Genomic DNA, 17,600 nt, shown 5'->3' on the forward strand with positions numbered 1-17,600 from the left:
ATAAACACCACCACTAGATTTTTAACCTAGAGCAACCAGATGGTGAAAGTTCAATTCAGTATCAATTTCCATCTGTTCTGTGGGGGTGGCAATTTGTTCCTTCTGCTTGAAATCAAACCTAGTTATTTAACTCCATACGCAAGTCCAGATGTTTTGTTGGATTTGAGTGATCCCAAAGGTTGGGCCACTGCTGTGATCTTTGAAAAGACGTATTTGTTTATTCTGCATGAGATCAGTCATGAAAGTCTCACTGTATTTTAAACCATTGTCAATGCTCCTAGTTGACTCTGGTTACTAAAATAAACACTATCACACTTCCCTCGTAAGGATTTGCCCCAGCGTGGTTCCTTGAATTGTGAATTGTCGGCCAAGCACAAAATCGTTTTTTCTTGGAAGCAGTAACATATTTCTCCATTCCAAAAAACAGCAGCATTGCACCTCCTTTGGTGCATGTTTGTAGTTAATAATTATATGCAAACTGCAGCTCAAGCTACATCCCTTCAAGGGAGAAGCAAGTTTTAATTTTACCCAGCTGTTGTACTGAAGAGTTTCATGAAAGTGACACAAGCTTGTGTTTTTCCATGGCATATGTCACATTTACCCTGTTCAGGTTTTATTTTTATCTAATTCCATTTGTTCCCATTAAATTACCCTAGATTTATACCAGAGCAAGTGAGATTAAAAAAAAAATGCACTTGATGGGAATTAAAAAGAATTCCATTTGAGAAAGTTGATTTATTACAAAAGACTCCAGATGGGGTTTTGTTGCTATGAAGTGTTCCTTTCTTTTCTATTTTTGTACAGCTCAACTATAGAAATCAAGTTCTCTAGAGCAGACATAATCATTAGTGCTGTATCGTCAGCAATATGAATATTGAAATCCCTCGTCTAGAAGTAAATTGGTACTGAGGGTGTTCCTGAAATGGATTTTGATCAACCTGCAATATCAAAGCAAAAGGTTACAGTTGCACTTCAACAATGGAAAGAAAAGGCCTATGATACCATAATTCTGCTTTCTCTCTCCCTTTCCCCCTTATTCTCTGTCCCTTTTTTCTCTCTCTCTTTTTTTTTTTTTCTTTAGGTGAATAAAATACAGGTGAAAGCAACAATTTCCCAAGAAAACCATCTGAATCCGTTTTGATTTTGAATGTGGCTAATCTGCCTTCCCTCTCAGGAAAGACTGAGAGTGTGCTGCTTGGGCTTCTGGAATGGAATCTGTGAAAGGACATTACACTTGGGTCAGTCTCGATACCCAAATCCTCACTTCTGCGGTGGGACTCAAGTTTGCCATGCTTGTCCCATTGCAGGAACGGCATTGCAAGTAGCAAGTCTCAAAATTCTTCAGTCTTGTTATTATTTATATGTAAAATAAAAATCCAGTTGCATAAAACGGTCATGATTTCTTTTCCTCTTCCCATCTTCTTTAAACTCGTGTGTGACCTTTTATACAATGTATGAAAGGTTCTTGAGATGTTGTTGACAATGCCTGTATTTTTAACAGTGAGGAAAAGCTTAAAGTAGCATGATGTTTTGGTTAATGTTAGCTAATAGTTACGAATGAGAACAATTACAATGAATCTTGTCTTTTGTCTGAGTCTCCCCTTCCCTCCTATGCAAATCTTCTGCCTCATCAGTGCCAGTGGAGGTATATAATGAAGCATCTGTGAGCTCCTGTCTAGTAGATGGATGGGAATGGAGCTGTTAACGTTTGTTCTTGTTTTTGCTTGAATGCACAGCTCGATGGGAATCAGAACGTGGCAGTGGTGGGAACTAACTATAGAATAACTTGGCTGTTTCCTCAGTCCTGGTTAGGGGAGGGGAGAAAAAGCGAGATGAAGGGAAATATAAAAGGATTTCCAGCATTTTGAAATCTTTTCACAATAAAGCCCTTTCATCATTTGTTGCTATTTCCACTAATCTGTCTTGGTGATGCTTCAGAGGATACTGTAATCCAGGTTAATTGTGCTGCTTCACACGTTACTGTAACCCAAGTAGCTCAGAGCTTCTGAAGCTCTGTTGGTAGCTTTAAATGTTCCTAAATTAATCATTAATTAATACGAGGAAAGTGGGAAGGATGGAACTTAGACGAGTGCCTGTACGATACATAGGTTATCTAAAAGGAACAGGCAAGAACACACAAAGTAAATTGGATTTAAAACATTTGCAAACGTCTTTGTTGTTACTTGGTTGGGTATTCTGGCTGAGCATATTCCACAAACTTATAGAGAAAAACAAACGAATCTTGGCAATGCAAATACCAGTCTGCGTGGGCATTATAAAACAGGCAGGTTTTTCAGTACAGGTATAAGGCATGTCGCCGCCTCAAGCAGAAAAGTAGTATCTCACAACATGTTTGGTGCTTGTTTTTGTGAATCCTTCAGGCTGGGAAAGATGGGATGTTGATTTAGCAGAGGGAGCTGAAGTCTTGCTTGAATTTGCTGGTGCAGTTTCAAAGAGGCTTGGGAGGATCAAAGTAGTGTTTTTGTCAGTAGTGGAAAGGAACCTGGGCAAACATCAGTTGAGCTATAACTGCTGTTACACCACTCTTGCAATACAAGCGTAGATTTCTTTCTTCCCTTAAAGACAGTCCTTCCCTTTTGCGTGCTCATATCCTAAAGAAATTAATTACCACTGAGTTAGGAATACAAATTTAGATACCTGTGTTTTGTTCAGTAATATTCAGCATATGCCACATCAGCATTAAAGAAGATAATTACCTGGTAATTCGGGTGTTCTGACCCCCCTACACGCCACCAACATGTGCTTTCTCCTCATTCTCCTTCTGATGCAGTTATTGCCTGTTTTGGTTCTCTGCTGCCCATGAGAGCAAAATGAAAGTCGTTGTGTCATCTGCTGCACTAACTAATACTCAAACAGAACAGCTTTTAATCTTTATATATGAGTGCGTGGGTGTGTTTAAAAAATCCTGGGTTAACTAAGAATCACTTGAAGCAAATGCTTTTCTTTTGATCGTGTCTTCGTCTTGGTTATTTATGCTGCTGCTTAAAAATGTCCCAGAACAATAGACTGCAAAGTGGAATGCTTTTATCTAGCAGGAAGTGACTGGCTTCAACCACCTGCAAACACAGATGACAAGCAGATGGTTCCAAAATGTGATCGAGATAGCCTTAACTGAAATCATTCCTTTATGTCTTCTAGCTACAGTTTTTTGTACAAGTACAGAAAAATAATGTTTCGTGCTGCTGAGACTGCAAGAGATTGTAAACATTCAACCCACTTGGCACAAGCCTTCCTAACAAGGAGCAGTTGGCCGCTGTTCATACAAATGTGTATATACATGTACGCATACACAGATGCTGGGGACTGTTTTTATGTTTTATGTGTGTTATCTTTTGCCAGGCTTTGCCTGTGGGTATTACAACATAAGCTGAAAACAGTATTTCCCCACCCAAGTTTCACATCAGCAGTTTGGTCAACCTTTTACCCTAAGCCTTTCAACTTGGTAACCGAGTCTGTGCAAATGTGGAAACTCCTCTCTACCCTTGGTCGCAGTGTCAGCAGATATGCTGAGGACAGGTTGCTGTGCTGTCTCAGAAACACAGTCCTTAACCTCTGGATTACGTAAAAATCTCAGAACAGGAGATCATCAGGTTAGCTGATGCAGCCCTTGTGCTGAGATGGAGTTTCCTATAGAAAGTTTCGTGTTTGTCTGAGTAAAAGTGGATAAAGTAGCCTTTTCTTTTTGCCAGAAATAGCATCACCAACATCGCATAATCGTGCTAGCCCAGGTAAATGTGGAAAATCTTGCAACCTTCAATAAGAACACAGTACATTGGCACAAGTGTTCATTGTAAAAATTAGACAATGTTCGAACTTCAGGAGGCTCTGGACAGACTGATTAGCAAAGGTGTTAGCTGAAGTATTTTGGAGCCTTCCTCATTGCACCTGTCACCATTGCAAAGAACTATAATTCTGCAGTGCAAGAAAGAGCAAGACTGGCACAGAGGGAGTTATTTCAGAGCTGGAGAAAAGAACACCTTGGCAGTTGAAGATGCGTGTTACAGCTCTGCTCATTAGTCCTGGCAGAAAAATCCGTGTGAGCGCATTTACCTCAGAACAGATACAAGCCCCTTCTGTGTTCATTTTTTTATTACTGTTATTTCTATACCTTCCCACAAAGCCCCACATTCCTTGTGAAGCCAGTTTTGTCATAATAAACTGCTACTAACAGATTGCATTTCAGCTCTTCAGGCTTGCCAGAGAAGCCTACGTAACTTCCCACAGGCCTTCCCGGGTGTAGCATCTCAAAGCAGGAAAGCAGGTTTAGCTCTTGCATCTGGATGGCCTGGCTACTGGCTAGGTCAACACCACGGTGCAATGTTTTTGACAGGTCCAAAAGCTTCTTGTTTACAAGGAAAACCTTGGATAGTAACATCATAAGTACAAAGCAGAAAATGTTTTAGCAGAAAAGGTGCCTCTGTAACAACATCCTGCCCTCCTGAGTCTGGGCCGCCAGCTGATTCTGGTATTTCTTGTCGGTGTATTGTTCGTAAGGTGACTGGAGCTGACAGCTTGCTCAGGGTCTCGCTGGAAGCAGTTGGTGTATCAGTGCAATTGCGTTGTTTTCTGCCATTCATTCCTTTCCAGCAAAGTTCATTATTGGCGATCTCTGGATAAAGACCAGAGTCTGATCTGGACTTTTATCCCAAAATTTATGGGTTCCACCAGAATGCTGCTCTTACCATATTTTTCACCTGGTGTTGCTGGTAGCTGTTACATTGGGGTTGAAAGCTGGAGAAATCAAAGGTGGGCTCAGGATATCTCACAGCTGGTTACCAGTGTGCTTCCTCTAAATTGGCTTCCTGTGAGGGAGACAGAGCTACAGGGCCTGCCTAAGCTGTCAGGCTCTCTTGACTTCTGCTGGCCTTGCTCAGGTACATTTAAACACCCACACCCAAAGCCAGTTGGTCTTGTGAACCATATCCAGCTGTGGCAGGAAAGTGGGATGTGATGTTCCATCACCAGGCCCAGTTACTGAGGCATGATCTAGATAACTGGCATGGTGTCCTGTTGGACATGGACTATTAGAGGTTTGCTGGATTTGTTTTGTTCTGTTTTGTTTTCAGTGGTCCTGGAGAGAGGGAGACAGACCCTGAGTGGCTTGCTACTGTGTTCCCAGGAACAGCTGTGCAGCAGCCTGAGCTGTGCACAGACTCACGATCCCAAAGCTCAAGTCCCTGTGCCCACCATGAAGTCAGCAGTGGGGGTCGATGGAGGAGCTTGGTCAGGGAACTTCTCTTTGTGTTTGTACTGTGAATAAATGACCTGCTCAAGACTCAGGAATTTAATTTGACAGGGACTAACGCTAAAGGATGTGCTTTACATGTGCTTTACACGAGTGCTAAGCTGAAGTTTGTGAGACAGCCGCATGAAGCAGTAAGATGGGTCATCTGCTACGTGCTTTATGTGTCAGAGGGCAGATGCTGCGTTCAGAAGTCTCTTACTGCTGTCCTGTAGCCACTTGGCTTCATCAGTGGCATCGTCCTACCCAGGGAAGGCAGCTTGCAGATGAACACCAAGGGGCTGTGTGTGAACAGGTCCAGGTCTTGGTGTAGGGGCTCGCTCAGTATGCATTATAACACAGCAGTGACCATGTGCCTGAATAAAAGCATAAACTTAAAAGGAGAACCTCATTCTTCCTTCTCTGGCTATTGTTGTGCGCTGGCTACAGAACCACACCACGTTCCATACTGAAATTTTTCACAGCGTGTTCTCTGTCCCAGTGTAACAACAAAACAAATCTCTCCTGAAGTACCTTCACACAACTCCAGCACCCCTGCCACTGAAGACATCACCTGCTGCTTCGAGCTGACCACGGTCACCACCGGTGACCACTGAGCCTGTGAGGCAGAGGGGGAGAAGCAGAGCCCAGCACAGATCGAAGCTTCCCCCGAGGGGTGTAAAAAAGCTCTTTCATCTTCCTGGTGGTAGGGAGAAGGACGGAGCATATGCCAGATGAGCCTAAGCAGCTGCACGTATGCATCAGCCAAGGGTCATAAGCAGGAAGCCGTGGAGTCAGCCCTCACAACCACATTTCTGGCCCCTTTCTTTTTCTGTTAAAATGTGTGCACAGAAATGCGGAGTTCTGTATCCAGCCATAGCAAAAGGGATTCTTCCCTTCCCCCACCCCCTGTCCTAGATTAAGTTCACTCGTGTTGTCTCTGTAAATTTAGCAAGCCTCAGACTCACTTCCTTTTGTAGCAAGACCTGAAAGAGCCATTTCCTGACTCGTAGGGCGCTCTTGTATGCGCCCAGAGAGTGCTCATTCATACAGTGAATCATAAAGGTAACCTCCGTTCACAGCGCCGCGCTGATACTTCGGCTTCCTACAGAAAAGGGGGGTTGTTATTCAACACAGCCTGCTGACATCATCCCTGCGTGTACCCACGGGCTGTGCTGGTTGTTGGTTGTTTTTTTTCCCCTGATCTTCTATCTTAAAAGCTTCATTTACAAACTGCCCGAACGAAAGCTGGCTGCTGGAAGCACGGAGGCTGGCCGGGCGCAGTATGTTTGCTGTCGTGCACCAGCTCTGACAGCTCTCCGTGCTGCCAGGGTCTGGGAACGGTGTCTGGGGCCGCGGCCGAGCCAGCCCTGGTGCCGTGCTTGTGGTGCAGCTTTGCTGGTGAGCCCGGGTGGGCCGGGGGCTTGGTGCAGCCCTTTGACCCCTAACGCTGAGGAAAAACCCCACTTCAGCCTGCGTGGCTGGCCTTTAAGGCCTTGTTTTCAGGACTCAGGGAGGAAATGTGCGCCTGCTCACCTCCCGCTGGTTCTGCCAGCAGAGAGCCCCGTCCTGTGCCACGCTCGGGTCCGTGCCACTGACTTCTGCGTTATCCGGGCTGCCTGCCTCTGTCCTCTGAGGCACTGCCAGGGTGCAGGAGCAGGTGCAGGAGCACCCTCAGCCAGCCCATGACTCACTCCCGAACCGCAGGAGGAAACAAACCCCAGCGTCTGCGAGCCTCCGGCAGGCACGCGAGGGTGCAGCGGAGGCACAAGGCACCTGGGGCCTGCCGTGGGTCGCCAGCCTCCAGAGCACGACACTTTGAGGCCTGGGCAGGCTGTGGGGCAAGCTGCCACGGACAGGCCCGACAGTGCCGGTTGGTGTTTCTTGCAAGCCTCTGGGGCGGCTCAGCGCCCAGCGGCCAGCCCTGAGGGGGCTCCTGGGCCAGGGGGTCTGAAGGTGGCCGCTCCCTGGGGGCAGTCGGGCCACCCCTGCTGGCATCCGACCCTGGGGTTCCTCTGCAAAATGCCCCACAAGGTTTCCACAAGGGGTCTTTAGTTCTCGGCACTGGCTCATTTTCCCTTGCCTGCCTCCCCTGCCTTGCCCTGCAGCCCCCTGTCTGGCCACCATCCCAGTGCCCCCCGGCCCTGGGCCCTGCCCAGCCTCTCCCAGTGACCCCAGGGTGCCTCCTGCTGTCCAGGGTCCTCCGGCCCCGACCCCTCTGGCTCCTCGAGTGCAGTTACTGCCAGCAGCTTTTATCACTGATTTTGAGACAGCGTTTCCTTAAAGTCTGGTCAATTATTACCTCGAGCTGGAGAACAATAAGCTCCCTCTTAAGCAGGCCCCACAACCTCTGGGCGGGCTGTGCCGGCCCCCTCACCCACACAGCAGAGCAGTGCTGCCTGGTGTGTTTCTCTTTGTGCCCATTGCCTCTCGGCCTGGCGCTGGGCACCACTGAAAAGAGCACAAAAGCCCACAGGGCTGAAACGCCTTCCTCCGTCACAGTCACAAGGCACCCGCGCTTCCTGCAGCACCAGCTTCCTTCTAACAAGCCTTAAAAATACCGGCCAGGAAGCCGAAACCTGTCAGTTTCTTTTTAGGCAGAGGCTTTTTTCCTTTCTCTTTCCTGCCCTGAGACAACCCCTCGCTGCACTGAGCCACCTTGAAGTAAGCAGCCTCTGGGCAGCTCAGCACGCCGCAGGAAATCCTTGCCTTTGGGGCGGCTGCCACAGAGCTATGAGATGCAGCTGCAGCCTTCAAGTGCGCGCCGTAAAACACAGCTGGTGTCCTTTTCAGCAAGGCGGTCAACAACATTTATTCATCCAAAAGCACCACCGGGCTGAAATTGTCATACAATAAATTATTTCAGAGTGTTGACTCCCGGTTTCGGTAAGGTAACTGATGGCTCAAGCTTGTTAGTCTATAAAAACAGCTAGGGTACTGGAATGGCACAGGCATACACGGAGAGGCCTGGTTAGTTCCTTCTTTTTTATAAGCACAGTGTTGCTTGTCTCTTCCTCTTTTTTCCCTTTGTTTTTCCTTAGGACAAGGTAAATGGATCTGGCGAATAAGCCTATGGCTAAACCTCCATCCCAGGAGAAGCAAGCTGCTCTTCCGTACACCTTACTACAAGTCAGCTGTTCTCTAGGAATGTTTTTAGCATCTCATATTAATTTCATTTTCCTGAAGTCAAAAGGTTTAAATGCCAAAATGTTTAAGGAATAAGTTACCTGGAACAATCAAAAGAAATCTCAGCATGAGCTATGCATTTAAGTATTGCTTTTCAACAGTTAAAACTTGACCTAATTCCCACACTTGGTAGCAACACACTGTCGAAGAATGCTACTTCCAGCAAATAGTAGGTCCCACCTAAGGAGGGGGAAAAGCTCCCTTAGGAGATCTACCAGCTGGCAGGGTTTCTCTGAGCAAGTGGTCAGCCCCCACCATGCCCTAGCCCAAGGTGAGCAGCCTGAAGCCCTTTGGCCACTGCAAGGGCACATGAGGAGGAAGCCAAGGCTCGCTCAGAGGCTGCTGTGGCTTCTGGCACACCCCCAAGCCCTGTGCCCCCCACAGAAGCCCCATGTTTTATTTTTCTCTTACCTGGCTGAAAGTTGCCCATGAAAATGCCACCGAAGCTTTAGCCTGGAGAGGAGCGTGGCCTCCTTGGAGATCTTCAGCATGGCCCCGGACAGCCTGCTCTGGGTGTCCCTGCTCGGGGACATCACCACTCAGGCACTGTGCTTGCTGGGAAATAGCTAAGGTCCCACTATATTTACCTGGGAAAAGTCTTTTAGCTATGCCTTTAACGGAGCAAAAGAGGAGCTCACACCCACCTTCTAACTCATCCATTACATGAGTCACATTAGCTACGAGGCTCTGCGCTTGTAATAAATGAGTGTGAAGAAGGGTTGTAATTAGTGGAGGCACCTCTGCCGGATGTCCATGAGAGGTCATTGTGGGTGCCAGCAGCCAGGGCAGACCAAGGTCAGACCCAAATATCCTCCTGGCAGTGTGCTGGTGCCTGTTGGGGCATCTCGCCCTCGGTGTGAGCTGCTGTCTTCCCTCAGCAGCTGTGGGGCTCCCCATGGCCACCAGCACCGAGCCCTGGCACAGCCCCTTGGCATCAGCCAGCGTGGGGGCTGGCCTGCCTGCTGACCCCTTAAACTTCATAAGGTTAGAGGGCACCTCTGGGGGCATCCCTGCTGTATTTCTTGGCTCATGAACCTTGCTGCTCATTTCACCAAGTGTGCCAGGCAGCAGCCTGCAACAAATGCACCGAAGCGTGTGATGCTGAAGTCTGATTTTTTGGCACCTTTCTGGACAGATCTGTGCTGCCCCGGGACATGAAGCAGGAGGTCAGCCCTGCAGTGGCAGGGAGGGGTCCTGGGGGTCTGGTGGGTGCCCAGCACCTTGCCCCTTGCCTTCCCTTCCCCACCAGGTGAATGAGGTGCCCCGATACCTCCAGAGGGATGAACTCCCTGCTCTTTGGAGTGGGGAGCAAGACTAAAAGCAAGACTACCATGGCTGAATTGATACAAATAGAAAAGATGGTGAAGCAGCCCGAGGCGCTCACAGCACAACTCACTGCATGCGAGCATGTCTTGAGCTTTTCTTTCAAAGTGCATGTGGCTTAAGGCAGGTCTGCATTTGCTTTGCATTCTTTACTCAGGAGCACTGGATGGCTTATATCTTATGTGAAAGAAGCATCGCTTCTTGGATCCTGAAGGCCCAACACCTTCTCAAAGAATGGGAAATACCAGTGTCACATCCTCTTCCACCCAGCCCAAACCCTTCTCACTTTCAGAGGTGTGGTAAGAGGACCTTTGACTTCCGCAGCCCTGTGCTTATTCCATAAGCTAACCCTAGTTCAGACACCAGAGCTAACTGTGTAAGCAAAGCTCCCGCTGCCTGAGCGGTGCTGGGGGGCACGTGGCCATGGGTGGCTGGAGGCAGCCCTGGTTCTGCTTGGGAGCGGAGCGGGGACGCCTGAGGGCGTTGAACCACAGGGGTGAAAAGTGCTTTGGCTTTCAAGAGCACAAAATAACAGCTTGCTGACACCAAGCCCAAATGGCAAGAAAAGGAGCTCTGGGGTCCTGGCCGTTACACAACTTCCTCGTGCATGCGAGGCTTCCCCTGGGCGTAACTCCCCGCAGGACTTCTGTAGTCAGATTTCTGACAAAGCCTGGTGATGGCAAGCTCGGCGTGGAAAGGCAGGATCATTTTGTTACTTCCCTGGGCTGAGAAGGCAGTTGTCTGATGCCTAAAATCCTGCGTATTTGCTTATGAAAAGGTTTTCTCCTCTGGGATTCTTTAGCCTTGGCCTCACTTTGCCGTCATGAGGACCAGCTGCACCTCGTCATGCAGCGGGCTTCGTCCTGTCAGCCTTACTACAGCCGGCCAGCTCTCAGAGATGGGTCCTTACATAAAGTGGGAGTGTTTCCCCACGAGGCTGAGGAACAGCGAGCACTGGCAGCTGTCTCCCCTTGACTCTTCAGCTAGTTTTGTTTAAAGCCGGGTTAACACAGCCTTATTTCTTTGATGCTAGCCCTCACGGCTGCCTCTCTCTGCCGGGTCTCCCGGTGCTCCTCACCGCCACGGACCCTCCTCCTGCCTGATCTTTCCTGCACATTTTCTGCCCCAGCAGCAAAGCCACAGCTCTGCACAGAGGCTGGTACCCCCGGGAGCAGTGAGCACAGGGTTTGGCCCCTCTGTCCCCTCTGCACTGGCAGCCTCCGCCTCCTCGGGGTTTGTGGGCTTGTCCCAGCACCACTCTTGGCCATCCCCATGTTGGGTCCCCATGTCTTTATTAGCTGTATTTCAAATGTTTCCTCCTTTTCTTTGCAGCTCGGCCTGTGCTGATTGAGCTCAATCCAGCAAGCAATGAAGAAGTAGTGATAATTAACAACAACAACAACAACAAGCAGTAGAAACACCAAACTTTTCGGAACTTCTTGGTTTGGCTGGACCCTCCTTCACTACAGACATCCCATGTCCCGGGAGGCCCCCGGAGCATCGCCTCCTGCTCGTCTAACATCCCAGGCAAGGAAGGAGCTGCTCCTCGGCATAAATCTTGTTTTTTTGAAGCAAAAAGGAATGAGTCCCATGTGCCTGCAACTGCAGCAAAAAATGAAGTCAAGCTGTGTGGTGGGAAGAGTTCCTGCGAGTCTGTGTTAGCTCATAGTAGGAAGTTGGCTTGGGGAAAAAAGCACAATTCTGCTTTCCAAACTGATTGCACAAGGCACGAGACCGTAGACCAAAACCGTGATGTTTTTCTGTCTCCCCCCGTCCACCCGTTTGTTGTTGCTGCGCCAGCCACTGAAACGGGGCAAATGTCAAGGTTCAGGGAGATCCTGGAGTTTGACCATCACAAGCGCAGTCAGAGGAGGACAGGTCAAAAATACCTCTGCAGTGGTAGGAAAGTTAATAGTCAGGCGCCTTGGGAACGCCGCTGGGCTTCCAAGCAGAGCGCTGCTGCTGCCTCCTGCTTCTCTCCCAGGTGGGGGACGGCTTCGGGACCAAGCTGCAGGTGGCTGTCACCTCACCTCCCTCTGCCCCCTGTGGGATGGTGGCCAGGGGACATGGGGGACACCACCCTGTGCCTTTAAGGGGGAATAGGTGCCAGGTTTCACTTCACCACAGCCGGTTCTTCTGAACCTGTTTCAGAGAAGGAAAAGAGAGCCTCGGGAAATGGATGTCTTTTTTTTTTTTTTTTTTTTTTTTTTTTTTGAGTAAACACCATGGGTTTGGCACCTGCTTGGTGGATGGTGGAAACATGCAAACTGCAAATAAACAACACCATTTAACTCCGAGCAGGTTCTGCAGCCGGTGTTTGTTTTCTGCCTGTGAGCTAGCTGTCCCCTGGGGCTTTTTCTTTTGCTTTGGCCTCCTGTAAATCTGTGAAATGAAACCGAAACCGGTTTGAGGATGGATTCCTCCCCCCCTCCCCATTTTTGGTCAGAGGGTGCTTTATTCTGCTGTCAGATGTGGCTATCATTGCAGGCTGCAAAGGCTTCTGATCAGCCAGGTCCTGGGGGAAAGGAGAGCACAGGGAAGGAGCCATGCCCGGGTGGCGAGGTTGCAGCCTGACCAGCAGTAGCCAAAACACAAGCTGTGTTTTGTTTTGCTTCAGAGAGCACCTGATGCCTTTATTTAAATTGCAGCCACTTCTCAGAAACCAAAGTTCCCAAAACCCACTGAAGCAACCTTGCCCACAGAATCAAAGCAATTGTGCAAGCTCTGCGGGGTCCCCTGGGAAGGCGGCTGCAGGACGACCCGGGTGGGCCAGGGGGCTGCAGTGCCAGGGCGCAGGGGTACGGGGGAGGCTTCCTGGGCGAAGGGCAGCTGGGTCCTCTTCAGCTGAAGTTTTGCAGCATTTCAAGCTTTCCTCCTTTGGGGCATTCTCGTCTTCTGCATTTCTTCCCTGTTGCCTCAAAAGGGAGTGAGGCGAGAACCCAGCCCCTGGTAGGGCTGCGGGGCAGGACGTTTTGCAATCGCTTCCTGCATTTCTGCTCCGAACGTAGCTGGTGTTTTTCCCCCGACACCAACTTCGTGTCAGTGAGACCTCTGCGGTCAGCTGGCGGGGCTCCAGGACGCAGAGCTCCCACCAGGCTGGGGCTGGCGCAAGCACCGCCGGGCTTCTCTGGGGACAGCTCCGCAGCAGCAGGAGGGGAGGGAGAAGTGTTGTTCTCTCGCACATTTTATGTTTTAACTGCAGTGGTGTAGACAAAAAGCCTCCCTCTATGCTGTCACTATGGCTACGGTTGCGAGGGAGCCCGTGAGCAGGAAAACCGCGAGCAGCGAGACAGTGGTGAGCGTCCCTGTCCCTGTCCGAGTGTCCCTGTCCCCTTCCCCTCAGCCCAAGGCCACATTTTCAGCCCCACCAGATGGGAAAGGCTTTAATTGTGGTGACTTTGCTGGCTGGCCCGGCATAAAGAGACTCTCTCCACCTGAGAGCAAGGGTGATTGTTGCCCTTCCCACAGACGTCACCATCTCTGTCATGACACCTGCTTTCTAACTTCCCCAGAGGTAGGAGAAGCGTAATGAGGAAATAAGATAAGGCTGCAATGCCTGCAGCCCCCACACAAGTCCTGAGCTGGTTCAGCATTTCCTGTGCTGGAAGGAACTGGTCCCGCAATAACATGAGAAAAAGTTACTGAAGGACTTCTTAACATCGGCGTTTCCTTGAGCCATGCCATCACCTCATATCTCCGGTGGAAGCTTTGCTATCATAGCCACAGGAGGGTTCCTGCTGATTTTTAAAACCCTTCTGCCTGACGCAAGTCACATCCAGAAAGTTTAGTCAGTGCCTGTCCTTGCAGGTGTGAAGGTTTAACACGATTACGGGTGGCTGGGGAAGGTCTTCTCTTTACTTTCCTAATTACAATGCCTAATTAGTTAGCTCATTGCGTTCTGTCATGCAGCTTTGATAGCTTGATTGTACTCCAGAAGTCTGGGGCTTGAGTGTCAAGCAGTTCTGTCCCAGATTCCTAATGAACTGTTAATTTGAGAATAAAAGCATTCTTAAACTACTCCACTAGTAACCTAAGCCCGCTGGACTGACACACGGAGCAAAAAGAACAAGTTTAAAGTAACTTAAACTGAATTCCACTAGGGTTTGCCTAGTATGCAGCGAGCAGGTTACTGCAGCCCAGCGAACCACCAGTGAATCGGGGTAATTTACGTGAGGGATTCTGGGCTTAGTCCCGCCTGTTTGTCCAGACAGCCACTCGGACATGCACTACCTCCAGCTGAGCTCCAAGAGCTCCTCTACTTCTTACCGGTCTTCTTGAGGTAAGGAGCTGTTCACCTCTTCCCGAGGCAAACAGCTGGCAGCAGCACACCTGTGCAGAGACAGCACATGGCTGCCCGCCCACACCTTAGTCAAAACCAAAACAGAAAACCAGAGAAGCAGCTAAATACCCTGCACAGCCCACTGCGGGAGCTAGGCAGAGGGTTATCTCGTTCTCCCATTTAGGTTAGGGTTGGCTACCCATGGCTGATGCAGTCACTGCCCACTAAGACGTCTTCCAGATGATGCATGATTTATGCAATAGCCAAAATCAGTTCAAAACCTTGTTTCATTTAACCCAGTGCGTGTTACGAGGCACTTCCTTCCTTTGAAGTGAAAGCAGTGCCAGCCAAGAGAGGCCTTTCACTTGGTGGTTCCTACAGGGCAAGAGAAGAGCAACATAAGACCAGCACACATCTGCTTTCACCATCAGCTTAAGAGAAAGGCAGAGGCAGCAGTGCAAAGCCCAGCTGATGCATTTGCTTTCAAAGGGATTAAAAGGTTGGTGAGAGGCACTGATTTCACTCACCACCGCACAAAGGTTGAGCGCAGGGTGTGAGCTTTCCCCTGTTTAGCACTGCACTACCTGGAAGCGCCTCACCCCTGCTGCCAGCTACACAGCACAAGTGCCAGCATTCTTATCTGAAATCACCTGTAGGTAGGGCTTCCAGAAGCACTTAAAGTTACACATTAAGAACAGATTTTTTTCTTGTTTACTTTCTCTCCAGACTAGCTGACCCCATGTCTGTGATTTAGGCTGTGCTAACAGCCAGGTGCAGCTTCCCCCACAGCTGACCCTCCCAGCTCAGAGAGTCCCAAGGAAGCAGCACCACCCCTTTCCCCCCATGGGGCCACTCACTAACAGGCTGGGACCAGCAGCCATTTAAGGACTCCCAACAAACCAAGTGCAACTCACAGGCACACCCAGCACACCTCCGTGCACAGGATGCCCTGCACAGAAGAGGTTGGGGTTGATCTCAAAACCCTCTGGATGCTCCAATTCATTGGGCAAAGCCTCAGCACCAGGTCCTGCAGGCAAACAAGGCCACCTCTCCTGGGAACCTTGACAAATAGCACTCCGCCTGTGAGGTTATGTATGGGTGACTGAAGTTACACAGGCTGTGTGTGAGAATTAGAGTCAAAACTACTGCCATGAAGTGAAAACTATTTATTCTTATAAAAGGAAATAATTAAAACAAACCCTACCAGTGTGTACATTGTACACATTTGAATGACTTACAAGAATGAAGTTTTACATACATTTCAAAGATTACAAGCCCACACTGGTAAAGGATGCATACGAGCACATTCAACTTCACAGATGCCTCAACTCCAGCTCACAGTACCACTTACTCTATGACCATGCTTGCATAGCATTTGCATTAGCAACCACACTACTTTATTCCACTACTAACACAAAGCAAGAAGTTTATTCAGAGCACATATAGGCAGAATTTAGTTGCTGGAATTGTCTCACTCTTCTGTTGCCATCTTCAAGAGATACTCCTTGTCGATTTTGAAGAGCCTCCACCCCTCCTCCGTGGACAGATCGGAGGCCCCCCTCCTCTTGTAGAACCTGATGGACGGTTCGTTCCACTCCGCGACCAGGAAGTGCATGCTGCTGCAGCGGCACTTGACAGCAACCTGCGAGCACAACAACACCTTTCAACAACAGCCCCAGGTAAGCCTAACAGGAGCCAACTGCATATCACTGCGAGTCATCAAGTTCGCTCCACCTCTCAGCTCAGCACTTGTCACTGTTTAACAGCCTAGACAACATATAGAGCTGCCTGCTGCCCCGTCACCTCCTTGAACTCAGACATGTTAATGAGTAGCACTCAAGGAGAAGCTTGCATACTGTTAACAGAAGCACACCGTTCTGCTTGTTTTGTCTTACACATACCTGACTCAAGTTCTTCAGAATTTCTGACCCAATGCCAAGTCCTAAAAGAACAAAAACAGCAGTAAGAAAGTTTGAATTTTGAAGAAGCCCTGTGGGAAGCAACTTGTCTGATTCCATAACACATACCTCTGTACTCAGCCATCACGTAAAAATCTTCAAGATACAGCAGTTTCCCAATCCATGGATCATAGGTGAAGTAATACATGGCAAAGCCCACAATGCTGTGTTCTGAAACAAGACGTGCAGCTTAAGCCAGTCTGAATTAAAAAGGTAGAATACTATTTTCAAGTCTTACATGCATGTTTAAATACACAGATTCTGTGACATGCAGCCATTTGCTATTAGGTTAGAGTATGAATTAAGCACAACTGAAAATACAAACTTTTATCAGCCTAACAGAATGAAGACTGCCCTCTTAGCACCCTGAAATGCTCAAGAGCAATGTTATATTAAGCACTAAAACAAGCCTTTTCTACAAATACATACCCTACTGATTTATCAGTATTTCCATTCTGGAATGCAAATAAAAGCATTGCAGAGCAGTTCAGAACCTAGAAAACTGCTCCAACCCTGCTTTCTTGGCAAACAAAACAGTCTACTGAACTCTAAAGGAAACTTCAAGGTGTATTCCTCAGTAAACACAGAGAAGGCATGCTCACAAACAACTATTACAGCAACATTTCTAGCACCTCAACTCGCACCAATGCTATCACACTGATCTTCAGCACCAACAGGTCAAGCTAAGTAAAGCTGCAGCTTCAAGTAAAATTCCACAGCTCAAGAGGGAAGAGAAACCAACTCTTCCGACTGTAGCACACTCGGACCTAAGCCCTGAGAACTCTTACTACATCTGCTGTAACACTCTGCACATACTGTAAGAGAAGCGTGCAAACAAGTTTCTGATCTACTGTGTCTTTGGTAAAGGTTTGGGAATAGCACTTGTCCCTGTAGACCTTACCTCATGTTATGATCATCTACTTTATTGTGTAACGGATCTTTTAGTTACCTCCCCGCCCATCCATGTACACAGAAGGGCCATGTACATGGCGAAGCTAGAGACTGTAACCTGAAGATTGGGGACAAATTAAAGAAAAAATGTGATTCAACAGGATTACATAAAGTTAAGTTAGGGTCAAACAAGAAAAGCCATTTAATTAATTGGAATTAAGTACATTGTTTACACCTGATCTTCCCACATCTCCAGGATTAGCAACTACTTCAGATGAGTATCACTATATGTTACTGCATTTAACAGTTAGCCTGTTCCTCCTACCCCAACTCATTGCTGAAACCTTACATATCATGCATAGCATTAAGTATAAGACATCTGCGGTGTGCTTAGCATTTAAAATAAGCGGCAGGAAGTCTCACCTTCGGATGACCACTGCTCTTTCGGCAATTCAGCAACCAGACAGTGGTAGAAAGGGTGCTCACCGAAGCCATCCTCAAGCAGCTCTGGAAAAGCACAACAAAGCGGCCCCTAAGCCTCGAGGCACGGCCACCGGTCCCCCCTCCCAGGCGAGGCGAAGCCGCACGCCTACCTTTCTCAGTTAGCACCACTTGATCCTCCATGTCCTCGTACTTGGCTAGTTCCTGGAAAGGAGCGACATGTCAGCAGCCCTTCCCCGGGGCCCTCACCCGCCGCCCATTGGCCGCCCGCCGCCCCCCC

The 17,600-nt window shown here is 48.6% G+C and overlaps 3 protein-coding genes across 4 annotated transcripts in view; 1 reads left to right on the forward strand and 2 right to left on the reverse strand.

Moving 5' to 3' along the window:
- Positions 1-1,899, forward strand: part of APOO (apolipoprotein O) — a 31,795-nt gene extending 29,896 nt beyond the window's left edge. For both annotated transcript variants that reach the window (XM_035330634.1, XM_035329819.1), the window contains exon 9: positions 1,082-1,899. The gene's annotated coding sequence lies outside the window, so the exon portion shown is untranslated. The remainder of the gene's footprint in view (positions 1-1,081) is intronic.
- Positions 1,900-2,703: 804 nt separating this feature from the next.
- LOC118169778 lies at positions 2,704-9,504 on the reverse strand. The gene is made up of 2 exons (XM_035331786.1): positions 8,837-9,504; positions 2,704-2,815 (listed from the first exon to the last, which is right to left on the reverse strand). The coding sequence occupies exons 1-2, from the start codon at positions 9,473-9,475 to the stop codon at positions 2,792-2,794; spliced, it is 663 nt and encodes a 220-aa protein (XP_035187677.1). The 5' UTR covers positions 9,476-9,504; the 3' UTR covers positions 2,704-2,791.
- Positions 9,505-15,181: 5,677 nt separating this feature from the next.
- SAT1 (spermidine/spermine N1-acetyltransferase 1) lies at positions 15,182-17,600 on the reverse strand. The gene is made up of 5 exons (XM_035334862.1): positions 17,473-17,600; positions 17,303-17,386; positions 16,058-16,159; positions 15,932-15,972; positions 15,182-15,672 (listed from the first exon to the last, which is right to left on the reverse strand). Exons 1-5 carry the CDS (start codon positions 17,501-17,503, stop codon positions 15,502-15,504), a joined length of 429 nt encoding a protein of 142 aa, XP_035190753.1. The 5' UTR covers positions 17,504-17,600; the 3' UTR covers positions 15,182-15,501.

This window comes from Oxyura jamaicensis, chromosome 1 (genome assembly GCF_011077185.1).
Source record: "Oxyura jamaicensis isolate SHBP4307 breed ruddy duck chromosome 1, BPBGC_Ojam_1.0, whole genome shotgun sequence".
NCBI classification, from domain to species: Eukaryota; Metazoa; Chordata; class Aves; order Anseriformes; family Anatidae; genus Oxyura; species Oxyura jamaicensis.